Source organism: Drosophila elegans, unplaced genomic scaffold (genome assembly GCF_018152505.1).
Source record: "Drosophila elegans isolate 14027-0461.03 unplaced genomic scaffold, ASM1815250v1 contig_271, whole genome shotgun sequence".
Taxonomy (NCBI): Eukaryota; Metazoa; Arthropoda; class Insecta; order Diptera; family Drosophilidae; genus Drosophila; species Drosophila elegans.
In genome coordinates, this window is record NW_024545647.1 from 751143 (window position 1) to 777234 (window position 26092).

General features: G+C 38.5%; 1 protein-coding gene across 4 annotated transcripts in view; it reads right to left on the reverse strand.

The window, feature by feature from the left end:
• LOC108134775 (dnaJ homolog subfamily C member 16) overlaps window positions 1-26092 on the reverse strand; it is a 412650-nt gene that overhangs the window by 254132 nt on the left and 132426 nt on the right. For all 4 annotated transcript variants that reach the window (XM_041708562.1, XM_041708563.1, XM_041708564.1 and 1 more), the window contains 2 exons: window positions 22766-23163; window positions 22562-22708 (listed from right to left, as the gene is read on the reverse strand). In XM_041708562.1, the coding sequence (XP_041564496.1) occupies window positions 22562-22708; window positions 22766-23163 (545 nt within the window). The remainder of the gene's footprint in view (window positions 1-22561; window positions 22709-22765; window positions 23164-26092) is intronic.

The following is a 26092-nucleotide window of genomic DNA, read 5'->3' on the forward strand; positions in this document are numbered from 1 at the left end:
ATTAGCACCGCAGAAGATTGGTTATACTCAGCGAAGCCACGCTGAAGAATTACGAGGTGGTGAATGTTGCGAGGCTGACGAGGATTGAAAAGTCAGTTTTAATGGAAATTTGATTTCCGTTAGCTTGAAACTGCTTAAAACTACTTGTCAGTTTGGCCTAATTTAAGGTTGACAGTGCTAAGTAGTTCAAATTTGTAAGGAAAGAGAAGCTTTTAAAAAATTGACGAGCGGCAAACCGCGAGTGAAAAGGCAAAAATTTATTATTTGATGATTTGTGAACTCACTTTCGTTTACAGTATACAGGTATCTTTATCCGAAAGCTTGACATTAGTAGAAGACCCTTTGCGACCGTGACAACACATCCTATATAGTCCGTAAATTGACTTTGCGTGCGCCCAAACAAAGGCAGTTCTTGGTACCTTTTTGCACCAAGGTCACTCCAGCTACAATTACTTCAATCTATTACACCGAGCTCTATCGTTCTGTCAAGCTCGGTGAATACCAGCTGTTGTTTTCCTGGTGATAAGGGATAATACCTCTGGTTGATTGTCACATATTCCTGTGTAAAGTGTATGGCATGTTCTTCTCGATCGACCACCCTTGAGCCCATGTCTGTGCACGATAGAAAGGTATCAACTAACTTTTTTAAAATGGTTGGTGGGGTGTATACTAAGCGTTGTCCTGTCAACGTCAGCCCACTTCCCAGAACTCGATTTATTTAACTTTTTCATGTACTACCAAAATTTAACCTCGAATAATGAATTATTTATTTCACTTTCGGCTTAAATTAAGTAGACAAGAATGCATCGATAAACTAAAATTATTATACGGCGAGAAAGCTCCATCCTTTGCAATGAGTTTTCTCGTGTTCGCTGTTTGCTCATTTACGAATCCCTTGGGGTTGTCCAAAATCATTTGTTGTGCCATAAAATATCGATGCTGTACAAGAGCTGCTTAATCATTAAACCATCAAAAAGATTTTTCATGATCACCTGGGTGTAAAACAGGTGTGTTCCCGTTGGATCCCTCTTAATTTAACTATCAAGCAAAAAAAAAAACGCGTGTCTATTGGTGTAAGAAAATGATCAAAAAATCGAGGTGCTTCAAAAAGTGGATATAATATCTACACATTCATACGAGCCGGAAACAGAACAACAATCGACTGTTTGGGACTTTCAGGATAAAATCCAAACAAATTAATCAAAAAATCCAACAAAATTAATCAAATTATCGCCTGTTTTCTTTGGTATTAAAGGTCAAGTGGCATTAGAGAATCGTAAGATTGGTATCGTCTGATTGGTATACAACCATTTGTTTGCCACAAGTTTTCGGTGAAATACAAAAATAAACAAAAAGAGACGAATCATCCTTCACCTTGGCCCATCCGTCTTACATTCCTGATTTGGCCCCCAATGGTTTCTTTCTGTTCCCTTACATCAAGAAAAAATTACGCGGTCAGCAGTTTCAAGGCCAGAAGAAGCGGTTGGTGCTTTCAAAATGCATGTTTTTCGAAAATTCGAAAATTGGTTTATTTGAATGCAAAATACGCGGTACAAAATCACAGGGATTAAAACCAAATCAAAAATCGGTTTCGGTTACTGTTACGTTAACAACCAAGATAACTATTTCGATTGCGGCATCGGTTTTGGTGAAAGTTTATTATTTTGGTTGCGGTGCGGGTTCAAATAAAAATAATATTTCCAACATGATAACTATCTATTATTGCAAAAAATTAACGATTACAGAGAATAAGATTTTTGCACGTAGGCTGAGCAAAGCTTTGAATTTTTTTGTACACTAACTTAAATTTCTTACTTGGTGGAACGTGTACAATCTTCGATAAAATTATTATTTTTTTTGGTTACGGCATTTTTGTGTAATTGAACAATATTCATTTTTTTGGTTTTTACTTTTCTTTTCAATAAGATGTATTCTGAAAAAAAAATACTCTAAATGAAAAGCATTGGCAGAGCCTGACATAATAAAGGGTTAAAACGTTTTACGACTATTGTATTTTTAAAGAACATATTTTTACAGAACTGGTATTAAGGTTTCGTTTTTAAACCCTTGCAGAGGGTATTATAATTTCAGTCAGAAGTTGCAACGCAGTGAAGGAAACATCTCCGACCCTATAAAGTATATATATTCTTGATTAGCGCAGAGTCGATCTAGCCATGTCCGTCTGTCCGTCCGTCTGTCAGTCTGTCCGTCCGATTCTACGCAAACTAGTATCTCAGTTTTACGGTCTAAATATCATATAGCTCCCATAGGAACAATCGGAAATAAAATGAAAAAAAATTATAGCTTAGCTTTTTTTTAATTTTTTTCTTAGTTCTTGGACATATAGTATTGGTTAATTATTTCAGAATTAAGGTTTAAATTTCATCAAAATCGGACGACTATATCACATAGCTCCCATAGAAATAATAAAAATATACAAAATAATTATCTAATAATTGAGCTGCAAGTCATCATAGCTTCAATGTTTTTCAACATACACGCAATTTTAATGTTTTCAAAAGTATTTAATTATTGCAATAGCTGCAAGGGTATATGAACTTCGACTGTTTTTTTAATTTCATTCTTAGTTCTTCGACATTTAGCAATGGTTAAATATTTCAGAATTATGGTTTAAATTTTATCAAAATCGGACGACTACATCATATAGCTCCCATACAAATAATAAAAATATATAAAATAACTGTCGAATAATTAATCTACAAATCATCATAGCTTCAATGTTTTACTTACTTGATGTACTTAACAATTTCAAAATAGCGTGACAATTACAAAACAAATTAAAAACAAGAAAGAAAGCAAACTTCGGCAAGCCGAAGTTCATATACCCTTGAAGCTATTGCAAGAATTAAATACTTTTGAATTGAACATAGAAGCTATGATGACTTGCAGTCAATTATTAGATAGTTATTTTGTATATTTTTATTATTTCTATAGGAGCTGTGTTATATAGTCGTCCGATTTTGATTAAATGTAAACCATAATTCTGAAATAACTAACCAATACTATATGTCGAAGAACTAAAAAAACAAGAAAGGAAGCAAACTTCGGCAAGCTGAAGTTCATATACCCTTGCAGCTATTGCAAGAATTTAACATTTTTGAAAACATTAAAATTATGATTTACTTGCGTATATGTTTAAAAACATTGAAGCTATGATGATTAGCAGCTCAATGATTTAATAGTTATTTTATATATTTTTATTATTTCTATGGGAGCTATATGATATAGACGTCCGATTTTGATAAAATCTAAACCATAATTCTGAAATATTTAACCATTGCTATATGTCGAAGAACTAAACAAAAAATTAAAAAACAGCAAAGTTATAATTTTTTTTCATTTAATTTTCCGATTGTTCCTATGGGAGCTATATGCTATAGTCGTCCGATTTTGATGAAATTTAAACCGTAAATCGGAAATATTTAACCATTACTAAACGTCGAAGAACTAAACAAAAAATTAAAAAACAGCTAAGTTATAATTTTTTTTTCCTTTTTTTCCGATTGTTCCTATGGGAGCTATATGCTATAGTCGTCCGATCCGACTTATATACTACCTGCAATAGAAACACAACTTTTGGGAAAGTTTCATGCAGATAGCTTTAAAACTGAGGGACTTGTTTGCGTAGAAACGGACGGGCAGACGGACAGACTGACAGACGGACGGACAGACTATAAAACAAGTTTTTTCAAAGTCCGGACAAGCCAGGACCGGTGCTTCAGTTAGGGCTTTCTTTATGTTTTTGGTCGCCTCAACTGTCTCCTCTGTCCATTTGAACTTAGTCCCCTTCTTGACCAGGTTGTACAGTGGTTGCGCTAGTTCAGTGAAGTTCGGGACGAATCTTCTGTAGCAGTAGGCCACGCCTAGGAAGCTGTGTACTTGCTTCGTTGTCTTTGGGCTTGGTATGTTATGGATCGCGGCTATCTTTTCCGGGTCGGTGTGTATACCTCTTGCGCTAATTACGTGTCCTAGGTATTTCAGTTCCTCCTTAAAGAAGTGGCATTTCTCTGTTGATTTTTAGATTTGCCTTGCGGAGTCTCCTCATTTCCTCCTGTAGCTTCTCCAGGTGTTCCCGTTTCGTGCGTCCGATTAACACAATGTCATCCAGGTATGCGAACGCGAATGCTACCATCTCTGGTCCGATGACTGAGTCTAGCGCTCTTTGGAACGTCGCTGGTGCTGTGTGTAGTCCGAAGGGCATTACTTTCCACTGAAACAATCCGCGCCATGGTACCGTAAAGGTAGTCTACTGTTTACTGTCTTCGTCCATCGGTATCTGCCAGTAGCCACTTTTCAGATCCAGTGTGCTTATGTATTTTGCCTCGCGGAGTTGGTTGAGAATGTGATCCATTCGTGGTACTGGGTATGCACCTCGCTCAGAGTGCTCGTTCAGTTGCCTATAGTCTATGCAAAGCCTCCATTCCTTGTTTTTCTTTTCCACGATTACCACTGGCGAACTGTAGGCGGAGTGCGAGGGTTCTATGAGGTTCTGTGCTATGAGTTCGTCGACTTGTTTGTTTATTATTGACTGCATTACTGGGTTCCGAGGGTAGTACCTCTGCTTTATTGGGCGGTCGTGCTTCATGAAGATTTTGTGGCTTGTAAGTGACTTACTCCTTTAATTTGGCTCATCATCTCTAACTCCCTTTTGAGGGTCTCTTGGACCTGTGCGTCTGTTAAATCCCCTGTTTCTAGTGATCCGATGCCGTGTCTTTTGCGTTTCTTGCTCCTGCGTTGGTTCCTCTTCTTTTTTTTAATTTTTGCTGTGATGCCTCCGCATTCTAGTGTAGCGTTGCATTGTTCCAAGAAGTCTATTCCCAACAGTAGGTCTCCGATGACTTCGTCGAGGACTAATAGTGTTGTTGTGTTTGTTTGTGTCCCGAGTTGTATTCGTACCTCTAGTGCCTCTGTGACCGTTCTGTTTGTTCCGTCTGCAAGTCTTATGGCATCAATTACTTGTTTTCTTTTCCCATATCTGACTATTCTACTAGCTAGTTCTTGGCCGATAAAACTCCGTGTGGCTCCTGAGTCAATTGCACCGCGAATTCTTGTGCTGCCTATGATGACTTGTGCTAGTAGACGTCGACCGTTCAATTTTATTGATGTTGCGGGTGTGGTGTGTGCCCAGGGTGCTCGCTCTGATCCCATGGGCGTCTTCCGTTTCCCGTCGTTTTATTCCTGCGGCAGCAATGAATTGTTCGTATTCCATCCTGTCCGAATACCCAGCAAAACAGTCTTGGTTGGTTATTGCATCCGCGTGCTATGTGTCCCACTGCTTTGCACCGCGAGCATCTGTTGTTCATGTCCCAAGATCTTGTGACGCCTCTGTTAAGTATTGGTTGTTTCTTGGGGTCTCCAGTTTCTTGGTGATTTCCAGTAACTTCCTGGTGGTTGGTGTCCCAAGCGAGTTTCCGGTGTTTGTTGCGTTGTCTGCTGTGTGCCCATGTGGTTGTAGTGCTTCGAATTCCCCGGCTAGTCGAAGGTATTCTGCTAGGGTTTGGCATTCTCCACGTTTGGCATATCGCTTGAACTCCACTCGACTGTTTCTGTACACCCACTCCAGTTTTTTTTCTTCTGTGAGTGTAGTGAATCGCATAATTTTCCTGAGTTCTAGTGCATATTCCTTCGCTGGCTCGTTCTCGCCCTGGTGTCTATGTGTGATGCTTTCCATAGCTTTCTCCTCATGATCCGCTGGCCTGTTATACTCTAAGAATTCTTTCCGGAAGGTTCTTAATGACGGCATCGGCTTTGGGTGGGTGTGCCACCAATCCAAGGCACAGCCCCTGAGAAGTATTACCATTGCTCCTGCTGCATGATCTAGATCTATGCCGTATGCCTCTTCTAATTCCTCTGTTCTACTAATGAACTCTTCCGGGTTTCCAGTTCCGTCGTATTCTTCTCCCCAGCTTCGTATTACTCCCATCATGGCCACTTTATTTCCTTCTGTCCTTCTGGGCTTAGGTCCAGGTTTTCCTTCGACAAACTCCGTCGGGTTCGGCACTTGCAGATATTTATGTTTTTCCTCGATGTGTTCCTCTATGTCGGTTGTCCCGCTAATGCCTTTCAGTTGGTTTCCCGTTCCGTTAGGTGCTGGTGATCGGCTTCTTGCGTGTTTCTGAGCCAGTTCTAAAAGGCGTTTGATAGTTTCCTCGCCGCGGTTGCCGTTCTTTATAAAATCTGACATTTGTCTTCGCATGTCCTCGCACAGTGTTTCTGGTTTGACCTCGATCTCTATTAGATAGGCTTCCAGTTGGGCTTTATTGGCATTGTTTATCCAGCCTCGAGTAAACTTCTCTGCCATTGTATTGCGTTGTGTTGAGGAAGAGGGTAAACGATCTTTGGTGTTTCTATTTGAGGATACTGTCTTTTTGTGTTCAATCTGTTCGGGCGCCACTGTAACAACCCTGTTTTGGGAGGTGGTATAGCTCGCCGTGGCCAGGGTTCGAGACAGAAATTTATTTCCTCTTTTGATCGGTTTACCTCCCTTTCCCCAAATAATAACACAAATCGAACGCTACAGAGTATGGTTATATTTTAATCGTACGATTGATTAAGACTGCGTTTTCTAACTATAATTATATCGAGCGTGATACTGCTTGCTACGTGGTGTCGGCGCTGCTAAAGGGCCGAATGTGGTACTGCTTGTTGATATCGACGCTGCGGAAGGGCCGAGTGTGGTTCTGCTTGGTGATATCGGCGCTGCGGAAGGGCCGAGTGTGGTTCTGCTTGGTGATATCGACGCTGCGGAAGGGCCGAGTATATCGCAGCTTGTTGAGTATCGCACTGCTGGCACCACGCAATGGTTCGAGGAACTGCTTGGCGTTGCCGATGTGTGGTGGCTGAGTGTACCGTGTGTTGTTGACGTCGTGCGGTCGCTGGGTACACTGTTTGGTGTCGATGATGCGCTGTGGCCAGGTGTACTGCTTGGTGTCGATGATGCGCTGTGGCCAGGTGTACTGCTTGGTGTCGGCGTTTCGTCGGCCGAGTACGTTGGGTTCGTAGTGTTCTGGGTCGTTTTTTAGAGGAACGAACTACTTGGATTTTTTAATGGGATGTGGGAATGTAGGGCATCGTTGGTTTCGAGCTGCCGGGCATCGTTAGTTTCGAGCTGCCGTTTTTTTCCGTATCGTTTGCTGGTCGGAAGCCGGAAACGTGACTTCTGGGAGGAACTCACTGAGATGGGCCGGAGTTACGAAAACCGTGCCGGGCTCAGCGATCTCGACCGGGCCTAGGTGTGTATTCCTAAACCACACCGGGCGTCGGTGATCCTCACCAGGTCGCAGAGCCGAATTTCAAACCGAAGTCTTACGGATCCACCACCACTACCAAGACTAACTACCAGAACACTTAGCCGGGTATTCCTCCTGTTGGTTGTTTCCTCGAGAGTCGTCGGAACGCAAGTGACTGGTCTGGTCTGTCTCCGCTTATATAGGCTCTGCTTAGTGTGACCAGCTCGGACGATGATGATAATCCCGTTTTGGGTGATCGGTTTTATTGGGCGATGATTATCGGCAATCGATAACTTCGTCGAATAAATGTGATCGGGTGCTGTTGGCTTTGGGCGCGCGTTTGAATAATAAAAGGCCAGTGTTTGGAATGTTCTTTTTAAGTTCTAATGAGAAAGTTGAATTATATATATTTGTGACGGTGGGTCGTCACAACTGTTGCGGACTCCATACGGAAAAGTAACCTGACCAAGTACGCCCCTAGTCAGATCACACTTAAGTAACTTGATAACTTTAGTAACTTTAATTTAAATTAAAAAGCAATTTATATTAAGGAACTCAATTTTGTAGTTCATATATAATACATTTTTGATTTGTTATATTTGTATTTTCATCCAAGTACATCTTTGTTTTCAAAACTATATTAATAAAAATATTTTCAGACCTTTTAAATTAAATTATCAATGAGACAAACAAAATACTCTGTAATTGTAATACTCAATTTTGTTAATATTTAAGTAATACATATAAATTATTTATATTATTTTAAATTTTCTCAATCCGTTGTGACTAACGCAATAACTATAAGTCTCCATTTGTAGCGTTAGGATATAAATAAATGAAATGAAAAGAGAAGTTAATATGAAGTTACAATTTTATTTCCATTTTTTTCCGAATGTTTCTGTGCTATAATCATCCGATCCGGCTCTTTCCGGCTTATATACTACCTGCAACAAGAAGACAATGTTTGTGAAAGTTTCATGCAGATAGTTTGAAAAATGTGATGCTAGTTTGCGTAGGAACAGACGAACGAAGAGACGGACATGACAAGATTACTCTCTTAGCGATGTTGATCAAGAATATATATACTTTAAATTATATATATGTCGGAGAGTATGTAGTGAAGCATTTCGACAGGTATGACCATGGGTTGTGCTGGTATACTAGATATACTAGATATTAGTTTTGGTAGAATGGGGACTCAGTTTGCGAGCTGAGGCCGAGTGTGGCTTCGTATGCGTTGCTAGATCTGGTCTCTCTTTTGCTTCTGGTTTGTAGCGTGGCGTGAGATAGACACGTGTTTGGTCCTTACGAGAGAATGATGAGCAACACAAGCATCGAAGACTCGCTGCATTTGCCAGAATTAAGTTTAGGCAATCAAGAACCAAACGATCAATTCACCAGCAATGACGACTTACAAGGGGATGAATTTAGTTCTCCGACATCAGAAGTGGGATTCGGCCCTAACCAAACTTTGTCAAGGGATGTCTTCGCGTTGTTGGAGCAACAAAACCGGAATTTTCTGGAACTGGTTAAGAAACTACAGATGCCGGCGAGCACAGTACAACAGACTGGCGAGATTTGCTTGCCGAAATATAATCCGGACATTGCTGGAGTGGATGCCACGCAGTGGTGCGCTACGGTCGACATAATTTTACGAACGAAACCGCTAAGTGACAGCGCTCTTATATTAGCGCTGAGTAAGGCCTTGGAAGGCACAGCGGCCCAGTGGTTGTCACAAATATGCTACCCAGGAATAACTTGGCAACAGTTCCGGCAATTATTTGAGCAGCGTTTCGAGTCTTCAGAGACGCCAGCCGCTGTTATTTTTAATCTTCTAAATAGTCGCCCAAGGAACGGTGAGAGCTTGCCTGTTTTTGCGAGCCGCAGCGTGACGTCACTGTGCACAAAATTGCGTAATTTAAATTGTGAACAAATTTCCATCGCTTTGATTCTTGGGCATATGGCTAATTTCGACCGGCGTTTACAACGAATGATACACACAACGCATATCAGCAATCGACGTGAGCTGCAAGCGGAGCTGCAAGTATTTTCTGCACTGAAGGAGCGTCCTATTGCACCAAACTGGGAACCGGAGACTAAGCGGGCTAAAACTGCTGATCTAAAATGTTATCAGTGTGGAAAACCAGGACATAAAAAGCAAGACTGCAGATCTGGACTAGGATTTCAGTTCTCGTCAACTGAAAAGGAGCGGCGTTCTGGGAAGTCTCATCAGGAAAGGCCAATTGTAACTTGTTACAGATGTCAGGAGCCGGGACACATTGCCACTAATTGTCAAAAAAAAGTGCACAATACCGGATCGAGAGTAAGATCGGAAAAGAGAGTGGAGCTGTGCACTGTGGTGGAGCCTAAATCGAGTATTCTGGTTGATGGTGAGAGATTTCCAATAACATTTGATTCGGGAGCTGAGTGTTCATTAATTAAAGAAAGTGTTTTTAATAAGTTAGTTGGTAAGAGGATTCATAGCGTTATCTCCCTAAAGGGAATAGGCAATGCCAATACTTACAGCACTGTACAAGTTGAGTCAAACATCATGGTTGATGGTAATTCTTTAGTAGTTTTGTTCCACATAGTACCAGATGAATGCATGACGAATAATATTGTAATTGGCAGAGAAATATTGGCTCAAGGGTTTTCAGTAGAAGTGTCTTATGATAATTTTAAGATTATTCAAACTAAAGCTGTGAATGTTTGTGAAACAGTTCAACCTATTGATTTTGATAACATTGAAACTGAAGTGGTCGGAAATGAAAAAGAAATGTTAATATCATTGCTAAAGCAACATTCAAAATCGTTTACAGAAGGCACTCCGCAAACGCGTGTGAGTACTGAGGAAATGCGTATTCGGTTGATTGAACCGACTAAGACTGTACAAAGGCGGCCATACAGATTTAGTCCATACGAAAGGGAACTAGTACGAGTTAAAATTAATGAATTAATCGAGTATAAAGTCATCAGACCTAGTAGTTCACCTTTTGCTAGTCCTGCATTATTGGTAAAGAAGAAAAATGGTACAGCAAGACTTTGCGTCGACTATAGAGAATTGAATAAAAATACAGTAGCGGATAAGTTTCCATTACCGTTGATCTCAGATCAAATAGCTAGACTTCGGGGAGCTAACTATTTCACTTCTCTTGACATGGCTTGCGGCTATTACCAGATTTTAATGCACCCCGAATCAATTGAATATACAGCATTTGTTACTCCTGATGGGCAGTACGAATTTCTTTCGATGCCCTTTGGTTTAAAGAACGCACCCTCAGTGTTTCAAAGAGCTGTACTGAAAGCACTTGGTAGTTTGGCTCATTCGTTTGTAATCGTTTATATGGACGATATATTAATTGTTTCGGAAACAAAAGAAGAAGCTTTTGAGCGACTGCAACTGGTATTAGACGTTCTAGTGAAGGCAGGATTCTCATTTAACATTTCAAAGTGCTTCTTCTTGAGAACTGCAGTTCGGTACCTTGGCTACGAGATAAAAGCGGGGGAAATACGCCCAAACTTAAACAAAATAGAATCGCTAGTGGCGTTGCCTCCACCGAAATCAGTTGCTACTCTGAGACAGTTTATTGGGTTAGCGTCATATTTTCACAATTAATGAAGCCGTTATATTTTCTCACATCTGAAAAGAATAGTTTTGATTGGCAAGTACAGCATGAAGAAATACGCAGAAAAATCATCAGTGTATTAACAAACAACCCTGTTTTGATTATTTTCGATCCACAGTTTCCGATAGAGTTGCATACCGATGCCAGTTCTATAGGGTATGGGGCAATCCTTTTGCACCGCATAAACTCTAAGCCTCACGTGGTTGAATACTATAGTAGAGCCACTAGCTCCTGTGAGTCCAGATATATATCCTATGAATTGGAAACGCTGGCTGTCGTGAATGCTGTAAAACATTTTCGTCATTATCTGCATGGCAGAAAATTCGTGGTTTTTACTGACTGTAATTCAATCAAATCTTCTCGAAATAAAGTCGAATTGTCACCTAGGGTTTATCGTTGGTGGGAGTTTCTACAGGCATTTGATTTCGAAATTGAGTACAGAGAAGGTAAACGCATGGCACATGTGGACTTTTTATCTAGGAATCCAGTGTGCCAAAAGATTAAGTCTGTACCAAATAAAATAGAAGAGAAGCGAATTGACTTAACAGAAATATCAGAAAACTGGATACTGGTGGAACAACAAAGGGATCCAGAAATATTAGAAATCATAACTAAGTTGAAGAATGACGATTTACCATTAGCACTAGTTGCCACTTATGAAATGAGATCAAATGTTTTGTATAGAAAGATTCAGAGGCATTCCAGAACTCGTTGTTTACCTGTAGTTCCTCGTACGTTCCGCTGGTCAGTTATAAATCAGGTACATGAGTCTATCATGCATTTAGGTTGGGAAAAAACGCTAGACAAGGTGTACGATCATTACTGGTTTACTGGTATGGCAAAATATGTCCGAAGATTTGTGGAGAACTGTATTACATGCAGAGTGTCTAAGAGTACGTCTGGAAAACCTCAAATTGAATTACATCCAATTCCAAAAATTAGCATTCCTTGGCACACAGTACACATAGATATTTCGGGAAAACTAAGTGGGAAAAGTGATCGTAAAGAATATATCATAGTACAAATCGACGCTTTTACTAAATATGTTTATCTATTTCACACCTTTTCTTTGGATGCTAATACTTGTATAAGCGCAATGAAATCTTCGATTGCCATTTTTGGTGTGCCAACACGTTTAATTGCAGATCAGGGGCGCAGCTTCACGGGTACAAAGTTTGCGCAATTTTGTTCTAATCAAAAGATACAATTACATCTAATTGGAACAGGTGCAAGTCGAGCCAACGGCCAAGTTGAAAGGGTTATGAGCACACTTAAAAATCTGTTGACGGCTGTTGAGACAAGCCCTAGATCGTGGCAAGATGCACTAGGGGACGTTCAGTTAGCCCTTAACTGTACAGTTAATCGTAGCACTAAGTGTAGTCCTTTAGAACTTTTGATCGGTAAGATTGCGCGTCCAATGGGATTGATTCCTATTGGCGATACTGAAACCGAATTTGACAAGATCGAATTAAGAGAGCTAGCCGCTAAGAACATGGAAGAGGTCGCTAGGTATGAGAAAACAAAATTTAATAAGAATATGGCTAAGGTAATTAAGTTCTGTGTGGGCGACTTTGTGTTACTTAAAAACAGTGAGAGACAACAAACAAAATTAGATCCAAAGTTCAGAGGACCCTTTTTGGTGGTCGAGGTTTTGAACGGAGATCGATACGTTCTAAAGTCTACACAGAACAATAGACGTTACAAGTATCCACACGAAAGTTTGAGAAAGTTACCGGATGTGCAAATTCCAGAAGAGCTTGATGTAAATTATAAAGCACAAAGTCTGTTGGAAAAGTCTGTTGAAACAGAAGAGTGTCGTGAAACCATGTGATTGGTGATGAACGAAGGTTGCTTTAGAAATGAGATTGATGAATTCGTGAAGCCACGTGTTGGGCGATGTACGAGCGATGTGGTTAATGAATTCGTGAAGCCAAGTGTTGGGCGATGTACGAGCGATGTGGTTAATGAATTCGTGAAGCCAAGTGTTCGGCGATGTACGAGCGATGTGGTTAATGAATTCGTGAAGCCAAGTGTTGGGCGATGTACGAGCGATGTGGTTAATGAATTCGTGAAGCCAAGTGTTGGGCGATGTACGAGCGATGTGGTTAATGAATTCGTGAAGCCATGTGTTGGGCGATGGACGAGAAAGAAAAAAAAAAGAATGCGTGAAGCCAATGCGTTTGGCGATGGACGAAGTTGGCTAGTATAAGACAAGTTCTGTTTCATGGATTATGATTTAATGATTTGTAATGATTAATTTATAATTTGATAATGTTTAAATGATCTGTTGAGTGAAAATGTAAATGAAAGAAATGGTTTATAAGAGAACATTATGATTGTAATATGAATTTGAGATTACTTGGTTAAGTTTTTCTGAAGTATTCAATAAAATTATAATGTTGGAATGAAACTGAGAGGTTTATTGTAGACACGAGGACGTGTCTATGTCAGAATGGCCGTGTCGGAGAGTATGTAGTGAAGCATTTCGACAGGTATGACCATGGGTTGTGCTGGTATACTAGATATACTAGATATTAGTTTTGGTAGAATGGGGACTCAGTTTGCGAGCTGAGGCCGAGTGTGGCTTCGTATGCGTTGCTAGATCTGGTCTCTCTTTTGCTTCTGGTTTGTAGCGTGGCGTGAGATAGACACGTGTTTGGTCCTTACGAGAGAATGATGAGCAACACAAGCATCGAAGACTCGCTGCATTTGCCAGAATTAAGTTCAGGCAATCAAGAACCAAACGATCAATTCACCAGCAATGACGACTTACAAGGGGATGAATTTAGTTCTCCGACATATAAATACAATCTTATAATAAATATAAAAATCGTTGGTAGGCACAAAAAACAAATTGTAACTATTTTTTAAGGCAGTCATTGAAAAAAAAGTGTTGATCAACTCTTAAAGAAATCAGCTGAGTTGCCCGTTATAATTCAAAGATGGTTGTTTCGACTTATTAAATGTTTATGCAAATTTTAGAGAATAACGAGGAGAAGGCGAATTCTCCGTTTTCGAGCAAACGGGTCCTAGCAACTGGTGGTGGCAACGAATCACGATGTGAATATGGGACTATAGCATCTTTGGAAATCCAATACTCCTGCGAACAAACATAAATTCAGATCTCGATCTAGGAAATAATTTTTGGAAAAATGCACACACCCTAATGTCATTGCTAACGTAGGTGGCACACATGTTAAAATTTAAAATTAAATTTAAATTTAAAATTTAAATCGAAAAGGCTATTTCAGCATTAATGCAACGGTATTTAATAAATTTTAAATAGCAAAATATTCGTTTGTAAAACTTATATTTTTATACCCTTGCAGAGGGCATATAGTATATATATTCTCTACTCTACAAAGTATATATATTCTTGATTCTAAGCAAGGTAGTCTATCAGTTTTAAAGCTATCATCATGAAACTTTTTCAAAAGTTGTTTACCTGTTGCAGGAACGAGCCGGGACATGCCGAATAAGACGACTATAGCAAATAGCTTCCATAGAAACTATCGAAATAACAAAAATAAAAACTTTACTGTTTTGAAATGTTTTTTTAGTTCTTCGAAATGTGGTAATTGCTAAGTACTTTAGAATCACGATTTGAATTTATTCAAAATCGGACGACCACATTATTCAGCTCCCATAGGAACAATAATTTGATAGTTCAGATATATGAATTTAATATATAGGTCATATATCATATTATATAGATGCTATAGGAAGCTGAAAATCATCAATGTTTTTAAACATTTACTCATTTAAACCGATATTTAGGAATATTTAATTTTTGCAATAGCTGCAATGGTGTATAAGCTTCGGCTTGCCGAAGTTTTCTTCTTTTCTTGTTTTATTTTAAATTTTGTTCGTGGATCAGCTGTTTTAAACCCCTTGATGTGAACTTTTTAAAAGTAGTGTTGACGATGAAAAAGGTCCCAACACAACACAATAAGTAAGAAAATTCTTTTTTTTCGGACCATGCAACCCTTGCATAGTTCCTATCAAATTCGTTCAAAAACTAGAACAGGGGCGGCGTATTTGCTGAACTGCTGTAGGTTAAAATCGAACCGATTCCAAGGTGCAACCACATAATAATTTTTAAAAAACCAAGTATTTTATTATTAGCCAAATTTTTTGCAATAATATCCTTAAATCATTTAAGAATAAGGTACAAATATTATTTGCTCGTTATCTATCGCAAAGAATTTAAACAAAATCAATTTCTTTGTTGACGGAAATAAATCCGCTTTATACCTCTGCACAGTTCAATTGGAATATTATGGTGCTCTCCTGGAGCACCAAAGTGGCCATGGATCCCTCCGTAAAAGAATTCTGCAGAGATTCGAGCAATTGCTGGAGAGCGGAGTGCAGATCCTCGAAAACATTCATCAACTGGGGGGAGCGCCTTTTAGGATCACTGGGAATCGTCTCAACCTTCGTGTCCGGCTGCAGGGCGTTAACCATGTCACGGGCGTTATTATTCTTGGTTATTGGACTGCTGTGTGAAAATATAATGGCTGGCAATGCACTGCTCCCGGTTTCCTCCGATCGAAACATTAAAAACCAACACCAAAGAAAACGAAAAGTTTTATCAGACATTGAAACGAAATAAAATAAAAATGGTTTACAAAAACTACTGCTACAAACTACGAAAATAAACTTTAACTTAAAACGTTGAAGGACTTTGATTATAAATACAGCAAATGTCTGTATCAGACGGATGTTAAGATATACAATTAATACAATTAATTCTAAAAATAATTACAAAAAATACATAATAAACAAGAAAGGAAACAAACTTCGTCAAGCCAAACTTTGCACCTATTGCAAAGATAAAATATTCTTTGCGTGTAAGCTTAAAAACATTGACGCTATTATTATCAATTATTCGATCGTTCCTATGGGAACTATATGAAACCGTTTATGTTTACATGACCCACACGTAACCCAAAAAAAATCAAGGGCTCTCGTTTAGCTCTAACAGAACACTGCCTCATAGGCAATCATGCTAGACGACTCAGAGCCCAGTATCACGACGTATACCGTAGTTGCAGACAGAGAGACGAGGAAAAAACCATCGAATAGCTCCTGTGCTTGTGCCCAGCGCACAACCTTAAACGTTTCAGGCACTTTGGCAGATACACTCTTCGTAACAGGTAATTTATATACCAACCAATTATAGCCAACCTCACGAGATTCTTGAAAAGAACCAGATTGTTCGAACAGTCGCACCTTTAACGAGCTTAAGGACACACCTATTACTGGGAGCACATGGCCTCACAAAGGCCCTTGGGGTCTAGGGTGGGGGTGGAATTTCATTCACTCCCAGCCATATTTAACCTAACCTAACCTAACGATTGAATTTATTAACAATAAAAGAAAGGTATAGTTTGGATATAATTCTGAAATCGAGGAAATAAGGAACATGATCTTAACGATTTTACCATTCCCTCCGTTTTAATTTAATCTGAATGCTCAGATATAATAGATTCCGTTACTGATAATAGTGTCGTAGATTATAAACATTATTAAATGGCTGACAAGCAGCCGCACATTAGAGAAATTTCAAATGCTGTGCCAGAATTTGATGGAAAAAAATACATGTCTAACGGTTCATTACGGCAATAAAATTGGTCAACATGACAAAAGGGCCCTACGAAGGAATTGCTATAGAGGTAATTAAGTCAAATACAATTGGTTCAACCATTAACAAAGTTCAAAATGAGCTTACAATTGATGCAATTATCAATAAACTTCTAAGCACAATTGTCGGTGAAACCTCGGAGGTTATTAAAGAGGTTTTTATTATCATCAATCTACTACTTCGGTCGCGTGTAGACGTGTTTTCTTAACGCTCCGGCAAAACAATAAGCCACTAAGTCGTAAACGTTCGAAAAAATTTATAAACACGAGGTTTTGCGATTCGCGATGCTAATTCGCATATCGTAAACTAAAGTTTTAGTTAATTAATTAATTAATATTACACTCTATCAATAAATGAGTAAGAACGTGGATCAGCGCACTCAACGCCAAAAACAACAAGACGAAGCCCGTGAAAAAATTCAGAGAGAGCAAGACAAACGTCGTCTCTCTTTGGCCCGAAACAATGCTTATTTCTCGTTCACGAGTAATACTCTAGAACCGAAAGTGCCAGAAAGTGCAAGTTTACTGACCGCCGAAAACCAGAGAGCTAGTTCTTGCTCTCCCGCCCTGCTTTTCACCGCACAAACACCATGGAGTGAGCAATGCAAAACTCCAACCGAGCTTCTGCCACCCAGTGCAACAACAACAGCAACATCAACTACGACGGTCTCTGTCGCCAACAATGCAATAACGACTCCACTCTCTTCTTCTAAAGCGGGTAAAGCAACAACACAACCAAGTGCAAAAATCGGGTCAAACGGCAAAAACAAAGCTACGGTAGAAAAAATTACAATTCCGCAAGCGGGTTCGTCCATGCAGACAGGCATGGATCGCTATATTAATATTTCCAAGCGCAAGCTTACCCCCCCAAAAAAATCTGACGGCAATATGCCCAAAATAAACCGTACCAACAAAGGCCCTGAAAATCTTGGGCCATTAAATGAAAATAGATTTTCCATTATGGCGGAGCCTGAAACAGAGTACGAAGAATTAGCCCCAAAGAAACTTAAGCCCCCACCTATCTTTATTCGGGAGAAGATCTCCAACGTCCTAGTCAATAAAATAGTTGAGCTTGTCGGGAAGGATAACTTTCATGTTATTCCGCTTATGAAAGGGAATATAAGCGAAACCAAACTTCAAACCAAAACCGAAGATGATTTCCGAGCAGTGTCGAAGTACCTAAACAATGCCAAAAAGAATTACTACACGTACCAGCTGAAAAGTTGCAAGGGCTTACAAGTTGTCCTCAAGGGAATAGAACCCGATGTGACACCCTCTTATAGAGGCTTTAAAAGAAAACGGACAATAGAGCAAGTTAACAGATTAACAACAGAAATACGAACTGCATTCTAGTCTCGGGAATACTGCAGTGCGGTATTCCTTGACGTTGCGCAGGCTTTCGACCGAGTCTGGCTCGATGGCCTTATGCATAAAATCAGAACGTTACTACCGGAAAACACTCACAGGATACTTGAATCGTACCTTTACAACAGAGCCTTCGCCGTGAGGTGCAACACTACAATATCCGACGATTACACTATAGAGGCTGGAGCTCCTCAAGGTAGCGCCCTTGGTCCAACTCTATTTCTCCTTTACACCGCAGATATTCCCACGAACGAGCGGCTAACTACTTCTACATTCGCAGACGATACCGCGATCTTAAGTCGGTCCAAATGCCCAATTCAGGCAACAGCAAAACTAGCTGATCATCTCGTGGTAGTGGAGAGGTGGTTATCAGACTGGCGTATAAAAATAAATGCGCAAAATGTAAACACATAACGTTTACTCTTAACAGACAAACGTGTCCCCCGCTAACTCTGAATAACACGCCACTTACACAAGCTGACGATGTAACGTACCTTGGCGTCCACCTTGACAGAAGACTTACATGGCGGAGACATATCGAAACTAAGAAAATTCATCTAAAACTAAAATCCAATAACCTCCATTGGCTCATAAACGCTCGCTCCCCCCTCTGCCTGGACTTTAGGGTTCTGCTCTACAATTCAACGCTTAAGCCAGTCTGGACTTACGGCTCCCAATTGTGGAAAAACGCGAGCAGCAGTAACATCGACATTATCCAGCGAGCACAATCAAAAATCCTGAGAACTATCACTGGGGCACCTTGGTATGTTCGGAACGACAACATCCACAGAGATCTTGGCATTCTACCCGTAAAAGATGAAATTTCAAAACAAAAGGCGTCCTACCACACCAAGCTAACTTCTCATCCAAACCAGCTCGCCAGGGGCCTAGCCAGGGTTTCCAACCGGACCCGATTGCAACGAAATGACCTTCCAGCTCAGCAATAGTTATTAGAGCCCTTACATCCTGCGGCAGTCAACTTGACTGTCAGATAAAGCTTTTAATTTAAAATTTTATATACTTATTGTTAGTCTCAATTCAGAGAAGATTCAATAAATAAAATGCATATGTAAAAAAAAAAAAAAAAAAAAATTAAAGAAAAAATGACAAATATGTACCAAAAAGAAAAACCTCAACCTAGTTCACAAACGAACTTGATAACTAGCGTGAATCACTAGAAGCTTTTTATATCGACGAAGGAAAGCAATATTCACTTTTATAAAGAATTGCGAGACCGGAAGAACCAAAACTATTTTGGAAGCTAGCTCATTCAACAATATGAATGACGCCTAGAAACTTACACTGCAGTAGCCAACAAACAAATAGCCACAGTGTAATGTATACAAACAACCGAGGTAGTTATTAAAGAGGCAATAGCAGAGGAAACTATCGAGGTAACTTCACACGTGGAAGAAATAAAATTTACTAGGGAAATTATCGCGACAGAGGCCAATGTTACCAATATAATAATTATAGAGGACACTATGGCCAAGGCCAAGATTAAAACCAGAACTATTACCAGAATAATAACAGAGGAAACCAAAAGAGCAGCTCTCAAAATAATTCCGTTAATAGAGGAAACTCAAATGCTCAAGAGCTTTTGGAACAGATTATGATTGGTTAAATTTCGATCAAGAGATCAACATTCCAATTAAACATTCAAGAGAAAATAATTTAATAATTCCTGTTATAAGACAAATTTATAAACCACTCACAGAGAAATACTTATTAAAAACCAATATATAGCCGATTGAGTAATTATAGCAAGTACAATATCGATTCCAGTCTATATTAAAACACCACATAGGCAAAAAATAGATCAAAATTCTTTTCATTTCTGGATTTATTGTCTGGATTCCACCAAATTACTTTAAAAAATGACTCCAGAGACATAACTTTATTTTCAACGAGCACTGGCTCATACCGATTAAACGACTACCTTATGGTGTAAATAAACCGCTAATAAAGAATGATGACAATAGCCCTTTCGGGATTAGAACGAAGTCACATTCCTGTTCCTTCTGATGCAGATGAATCAAGAAGATTCGTAGCTTTCTGCAACTACTACAGACGCTTCAAACTAAATTTCTCTCATTACTCAAGCCATTTAACTCACCTTTTCAAGAAAAATGAAACATTTAATATTTTACTTACATTTTTATACCCATACAGAGGGTATTATAAATTCAGTCAAAAGTTTGAAGGTGACATCTCCGACTCTATAAAGTATATATATTCTTGATCAGCATCACTAGAAGAGTCGATCTAGCCATGTTCGTATGTCCGTCCGTCCGTTTCTACACAATCTAGTCTCTCAGTTTTAAAGCTATCTGTATGAAACTTTTCCAAAAGTTGTCTTCCTGTTGAAGGTAGTACATAAGGCGTGCCGGATCGGACGACTATAGTAAATAGCTCCCATAGAAACAATGGGGGCAAAAAAATAAATAATAACTTCACTGTTTTTACATTTTTTTTTAGTTCATCGACAAATAGTAATGATTAAATATTTCAGAACTACGGTTTAAATTTCATCAAAACCGGACTCATATTGGGAACAATAAAAATATTAAAAAAATTTTTTTTTAATTTAAGTTTTTTATTTTGTAATTTATTTTTTAAATTCTCTTTGACGAATTAATAATTTGACAGTTCAGAATTACGCTTTTAGTTCTATTAAAATCGGAAAACGATATCATATATCCATGGGAACTATCGAATAATTAAGCTGCAAATCATCATAGCTTCAAAGTTTTTAAACATATACGCAAGTAAATCATAATTCTAATGTTTTCAAGAATATTTAATTTTAGCAATAGCTGCAAGGTATATAAACTTCGGGTTGCCGAAGCGTGCTTCCTTTCTTGTTTTTTTTAACTTTTTGTTTGAAACTACAGTCTTATTACTGCAAAGCTCCGAAACCTAGTTACAATAAAAGAGAACTTCAACCCCACGACCATGATCCGTCCCTTATGACTTGACTATTGAAAAAACCATAGCTTACAGTTCTGACAATGCAATAATTTTGTACAGCACAGTTTTGTTTGAATTTTAATTGTTGGCCTCTAGTCAGTGTATTGATCAGTAAAGTAGTTTATTAATCCACGAAGCAGTTGACAGTTAGTTAGATAGTTTATCTGTATTCTGGTTTTTCTGTATTCTGAGTACGCGAAAATACTTTAAAAGTTATACTGGCTCAAACTAAATGTGATAAATTAATAAAAATTGTATGGTTAAGTAAAAAAGTTAAAAAATGGTTTTTTATATAATTTTTTACATTTTGAATTTGTTATTTAACTCTCTTTTCATTAATATAAATCTGTCGTTATTATACCCGAAAGTTTTTGTTTCGACCCTATATGATGTCCTAAAGAAGTCCTCTGCCGCAGCTCGGTCGCGTCTCTGCCACCCCTCTGCCGCTGCTCGGCCACTGTTCGGCCGCTGCTCTGGCGTTAATCGCTGCAGTAGGGAGACAGAACGAAAGAAATTTTAGCGAGAGGAGGGGCTGCTGCACGCACTTACTTCTAGTGGCTATGGCTATGCAGCTCGACAGAAGGCGCCACCTAAACATTGATTGTTTTCTTGTAAATGCTCGCACAAAGTCACAGTCGTAAAAGAGTTAGAATCATAAGAAACAAAAAAAAACACATACATAGACTGCAGCAGCGTCACTTGCGGAAAATATATATTTCAATCTTTTATTTCACTTAACACGTGTTAAATAGTAATTTAAATATATATTTTTTTGTAGCGGAACCACGCTTTACATTTTTTTAAACAGTTTTTTTGCAGACAGTTAATTTTTGAAATTCGAATATATTAATTGCTACACTGTTTAATAATTTTTTTTTGTCTAGGGGCCGGTGTTAATTTCGAGTGCCTTGAATTTATCACAGCAGGAGAGATAAAACAGACGATTCCCCTCCCTTTCATAAGTATATTTTAATTACTGATTACTAATTAAATATATTTAGCTATATAATTTCTAATGTAAAATGTATAAAAAAAAATAAATAAAAAAAGAAAATAAAAAAACAAAACAAACAAAAAAACAATTCGAACAGTTTTTGGGACACTTTTACTGAAAAAAAACTGTTCTGAACAGTCTGAATTTCCGAACAAGAAGAAACGTTCTCAGATCAAGACTGCTTTTTCAGGACTGAGTATTCTAGCTTGGAGAACAGGTCTTCTTAGTCCTGAGAACGAATAGGTTCTTGGGTCCAAGCATAGGCGCTCTCGCTTTCAAGAGTAAATCATTTTTGATTTTGAGAACGATATACTCTTGAAGCCGAGAAGACTTATTCTGAAATCGAATATGTTTAGTCTTAAAAAACAGTCTTGATCTAAGAAAATGTCTTCTTGATTTCGGTAAATCCGTTCATGGCGAAATACGGAGCACGGAAATACTGAAATTGAGTCTGTTGATAACGGTTTTTTTCTCGGTGTACATGGTTCAGAATTAATTTTTAATGTTTACAAGTAGATGTCTCAGACTTGGCGTGCATTTAAAAATGGCTTGTGTCAGTGAGACCTTGTGTCGCGTGTTTGAATACGTACTTTTATTACGGTTGTGGGGCAGGGCCGTCACCCTTTTTTGTTTTTTTTTTTAGTAACCTCTTGTACATTATGCAAAGACTTGGATTAAACAATACATGGGTGAAAGGTAAAATAAAAACTTACCAACAAATTTTTGCGGTGTAAGTGTGTGATCCCGATAAAGGAAGAACTGGTTATCCAAAATGAGAACTAGTTGAGGAACCTCACTTGCGCCAGTTTTACGAAATGTTGACTTTTCATGTGCAGCATTGACTGTTGCAAAGGATATACCTTTAAAGAAATGGTTAGTTAGCTGTTTAATACTTGTTTTTAAAACTAAATAAATACCTAAAGGTTCTAGTAAATCTCTTATCTTTTCGAAGGCTCCAACTAGTCGAGAGCATTTAAAGCACCAATCACTGTAAAACATTACAACTTGCGCTTTTTTTTCACTGTTTGGTAATATTGTCTTCTCAAAATAATTGGACGTTACAGATAGTTTATGGTAAAGTACAATGTTCCGATCAATAATAAATCTGTTGCCAAAAGGATCATCATTTTGATCTAATGAAAAACGATTATATCCAGTGTAATCATATTTTTTTTCTAGATAATGAGAATCTTCATCGGTTACTCCATGCTGGTCAAAAACTCGTCGTCGATCAGTGTCACTTAAGAGTTCATAGGCTAATTTTATTTGAACAAACTTTTCGGAATCGCCATCCCGTTGTATTTTATCTGGATGCCTGAAAGTTAAAACAAATTAACAATCTTATTATAAAAAACGGTTAAAAAGATTCAGATGTTTCACGGTTACAAAGCAAAGATAGTTTCAAAATGTATAAGTTTTGTAATAATTTTGAAAGCATGCTGTGAAGCATCTTTTACCCAATATGGTACTGTTGATGGTTATAGTTATTTGAAGTCGATATTCCATGTAAGAAAGTCTTTTCCTAAGCAAACTATTCATATTTTGAGCACAAAAAGCTGGTGAGATGGACATTAAACATGTTGATTCAAGATAGCAACAGACTTCTAGACATTTATATAACGCAGGCATTTCTTGGACTCATCCACAAATAGACAATCCGCAAAAGCTAGTGGGTATCTGCACTGCAGCACTACCACTTGGTATTTTCCGAATCCAGAATCCATTTATATGTATCATCAAAAAATAAAGAAAGTAATGCTACATTTTCATTAAATTGTCAAAAAAGAAATTCTAGTCAAAAAATATTTCCTTGGATTTTTTAAAAGTAATGCTAATGAATAAGTATTTCATTGGCATTGAAAAGAGTATTGCTACTAAAAAAAAGATTTGCATTGGATGTCAAGAAAGAAACGCTACTGAAAAAATATTTCATTAGATTTCTCAAAAGTAATGCTGCTTTCTTGACATTTAATGAAAAGTAATTTTAGTAGCATTACTTGCATTAAAAAAGTAGTTTATTGTTTAGAACTCTGTAGCAAGCCATACTGAAACATGCCAAAATTACAGAATTTTTATTTTTACTAATTTACACTAATAGGAGCTAACTAATAGAGCTCTACTATATACCAGAACACTTATCTGATATCCTCTTCGAAAAAACGCCAGAGCACAAGTGACTGCTTTGAGGGAATTGCACTGATTATGTAGGCGCCGGTTAGTGTGACCAGCTCAATGTTGGCCAGTTTGATAAACTGTTAACGAAATCTCGACTGCTTGCTGGTGTCTAACTCTTGACGACTCCACCGAGACTCTGGATGTTTCTAGGACGTTACTAGGTTCCGCCTCTTCGCCCAGCCACCTAAATTGCAGACTCCTCGCAAGTACTTCCTGAGCTCGATTTAGTTAGTTAGTTACGGTGTGCCGTTAGTTCACGGTGTCTCCGCTTTTCCCAGGTCCAAATTCCTTTGTTTACAGTTTGACCTTGTTGTCCTTGACTCCTCCGGCATTCTTGCCTAGGGTACATAAAAGCGAAGAAAAGCGGACTAAAATGTAAAAGAACTAGAGACTAACATGACCAGATGATCGGGCATGCAGCTGGAATATCAATAACTGAACAACAAGTTCTATAGAATTTAGCTTTTAAAAATTGCTAAAATCGTTGGAAAGGCTGAAATGGGTGGATTGATGCGACCCCCAATGAAAGATAAGGATGAGGATGCGTTCAAAAAGAGAAGAAAAAGATGACCGACGTAATGGAAGTGTTCAAGAACGTTCAACAAAAAACTATGCTGGGAAATTAAAGAAACAGATGGGAGGTGTTTCAAAAAATTAAAAGCTGATTTAAATCCACTGAAAAGTGAATGAAGGAGCTCAACAGGCTAGTTTTAACTATGCCGCCGCAGAAAACATCACAGTCTAAAGTCCGGCAGCTTCTGCGAGAGAAATTTGACTTCGCTCAGGTTGAGGTACAAAACGTTCGATTTATTTTCGAGAGGACAATCAATGTTAGCGTTAGCTGAGCTGGATCCAGCATCTAAGGTCAGCGAATGGAATGGGAGGAAACTAGCTGGACCTTAAATATTTTTCTAAAAAGATCGAAGCATTGAAAAGACGGAACACAAACTAGTGCTGCTGCAACTAAAACCCATCTAGGAACGGCTGATAATAGTCTGAAATTAACGCTCAGGAATATGAAAGAAACATACAACGAAAATGGAAGCATCGTAACAAGGTTTGTTGGGGCAAGCGGAGAGGTCATGTTTTCGGAAATTTCACCACAGTGCTCGTGTACCTAAACTGCTAGCCTGGAAGCCAGATTTTAAGGAATTTTACAATTAACTGGACTACGTTGGAAATAATGTTATGACTTGAATGCAAAGATAAGCGATTATAAGATTGAAGTTTCATAGGCAAGACGTAATGATCTTGCGATAAAATAGTGGATAAAAATGGTCTTAAGCTCAACGAACAAAGCAAAACCATTAAAATGGCAACATTAAAAGGGAAAATGAGTACAAATACAAATGGAAATTTTACTTTCGTAAGAGGACAAGCCTACATAGGTTTTGAAAAATGGCTTAAAAATTAAAAGATCCGAAAAGTTTGTCGAATCAGTACAACTCTGCGAAGTCCAAAATGTCCGACCACCAGAGAGTTTCAAGCGGAACATCATCTTCGCGACGTTACCGCTAGCTACAAAGGTATATCCCTCCTAGACAGGCTCCAAAAAATGTTTGCGCAGAGAATCTTCAAGTACGTTGAAGCGAATACCAAGCGGGTATTGGGAACATTACTCCATAGTAGATAGAATTTTCACACTAACATCCACAATAGCAGTATGCTATGAGCGAAAGAAAATAGTGTATCTATTTATCACTGATTTTAATAATGCTTTTGGAAGTGTCCTGCCATATGCAACAAAACTGAATCGAATCTAGGATTTACATTTAAAATAAGGTTTAAAAGATGGCGTAATAAGAATATTGTCTGTAACCAAAAGTTACCAGCCCACTTATGTAAGAATACTAATTGCAAAAGACATGCATAGCTCCATCCATCTTATGGCCTCACCATCTTTGCTCGTCGTAACCTTTGATGGCAGTTTAATGTTTTCTGTTCGTGATCCAAAATGCAAGCTCTCGTGCTTGCCCTTTTCATATTCTGCGAACCCTTAACAGCTGGCCGAACGCAACATCGCACGGCATAGATAACTTTGATAATATAAGGCGGTAAAAAATAAATTT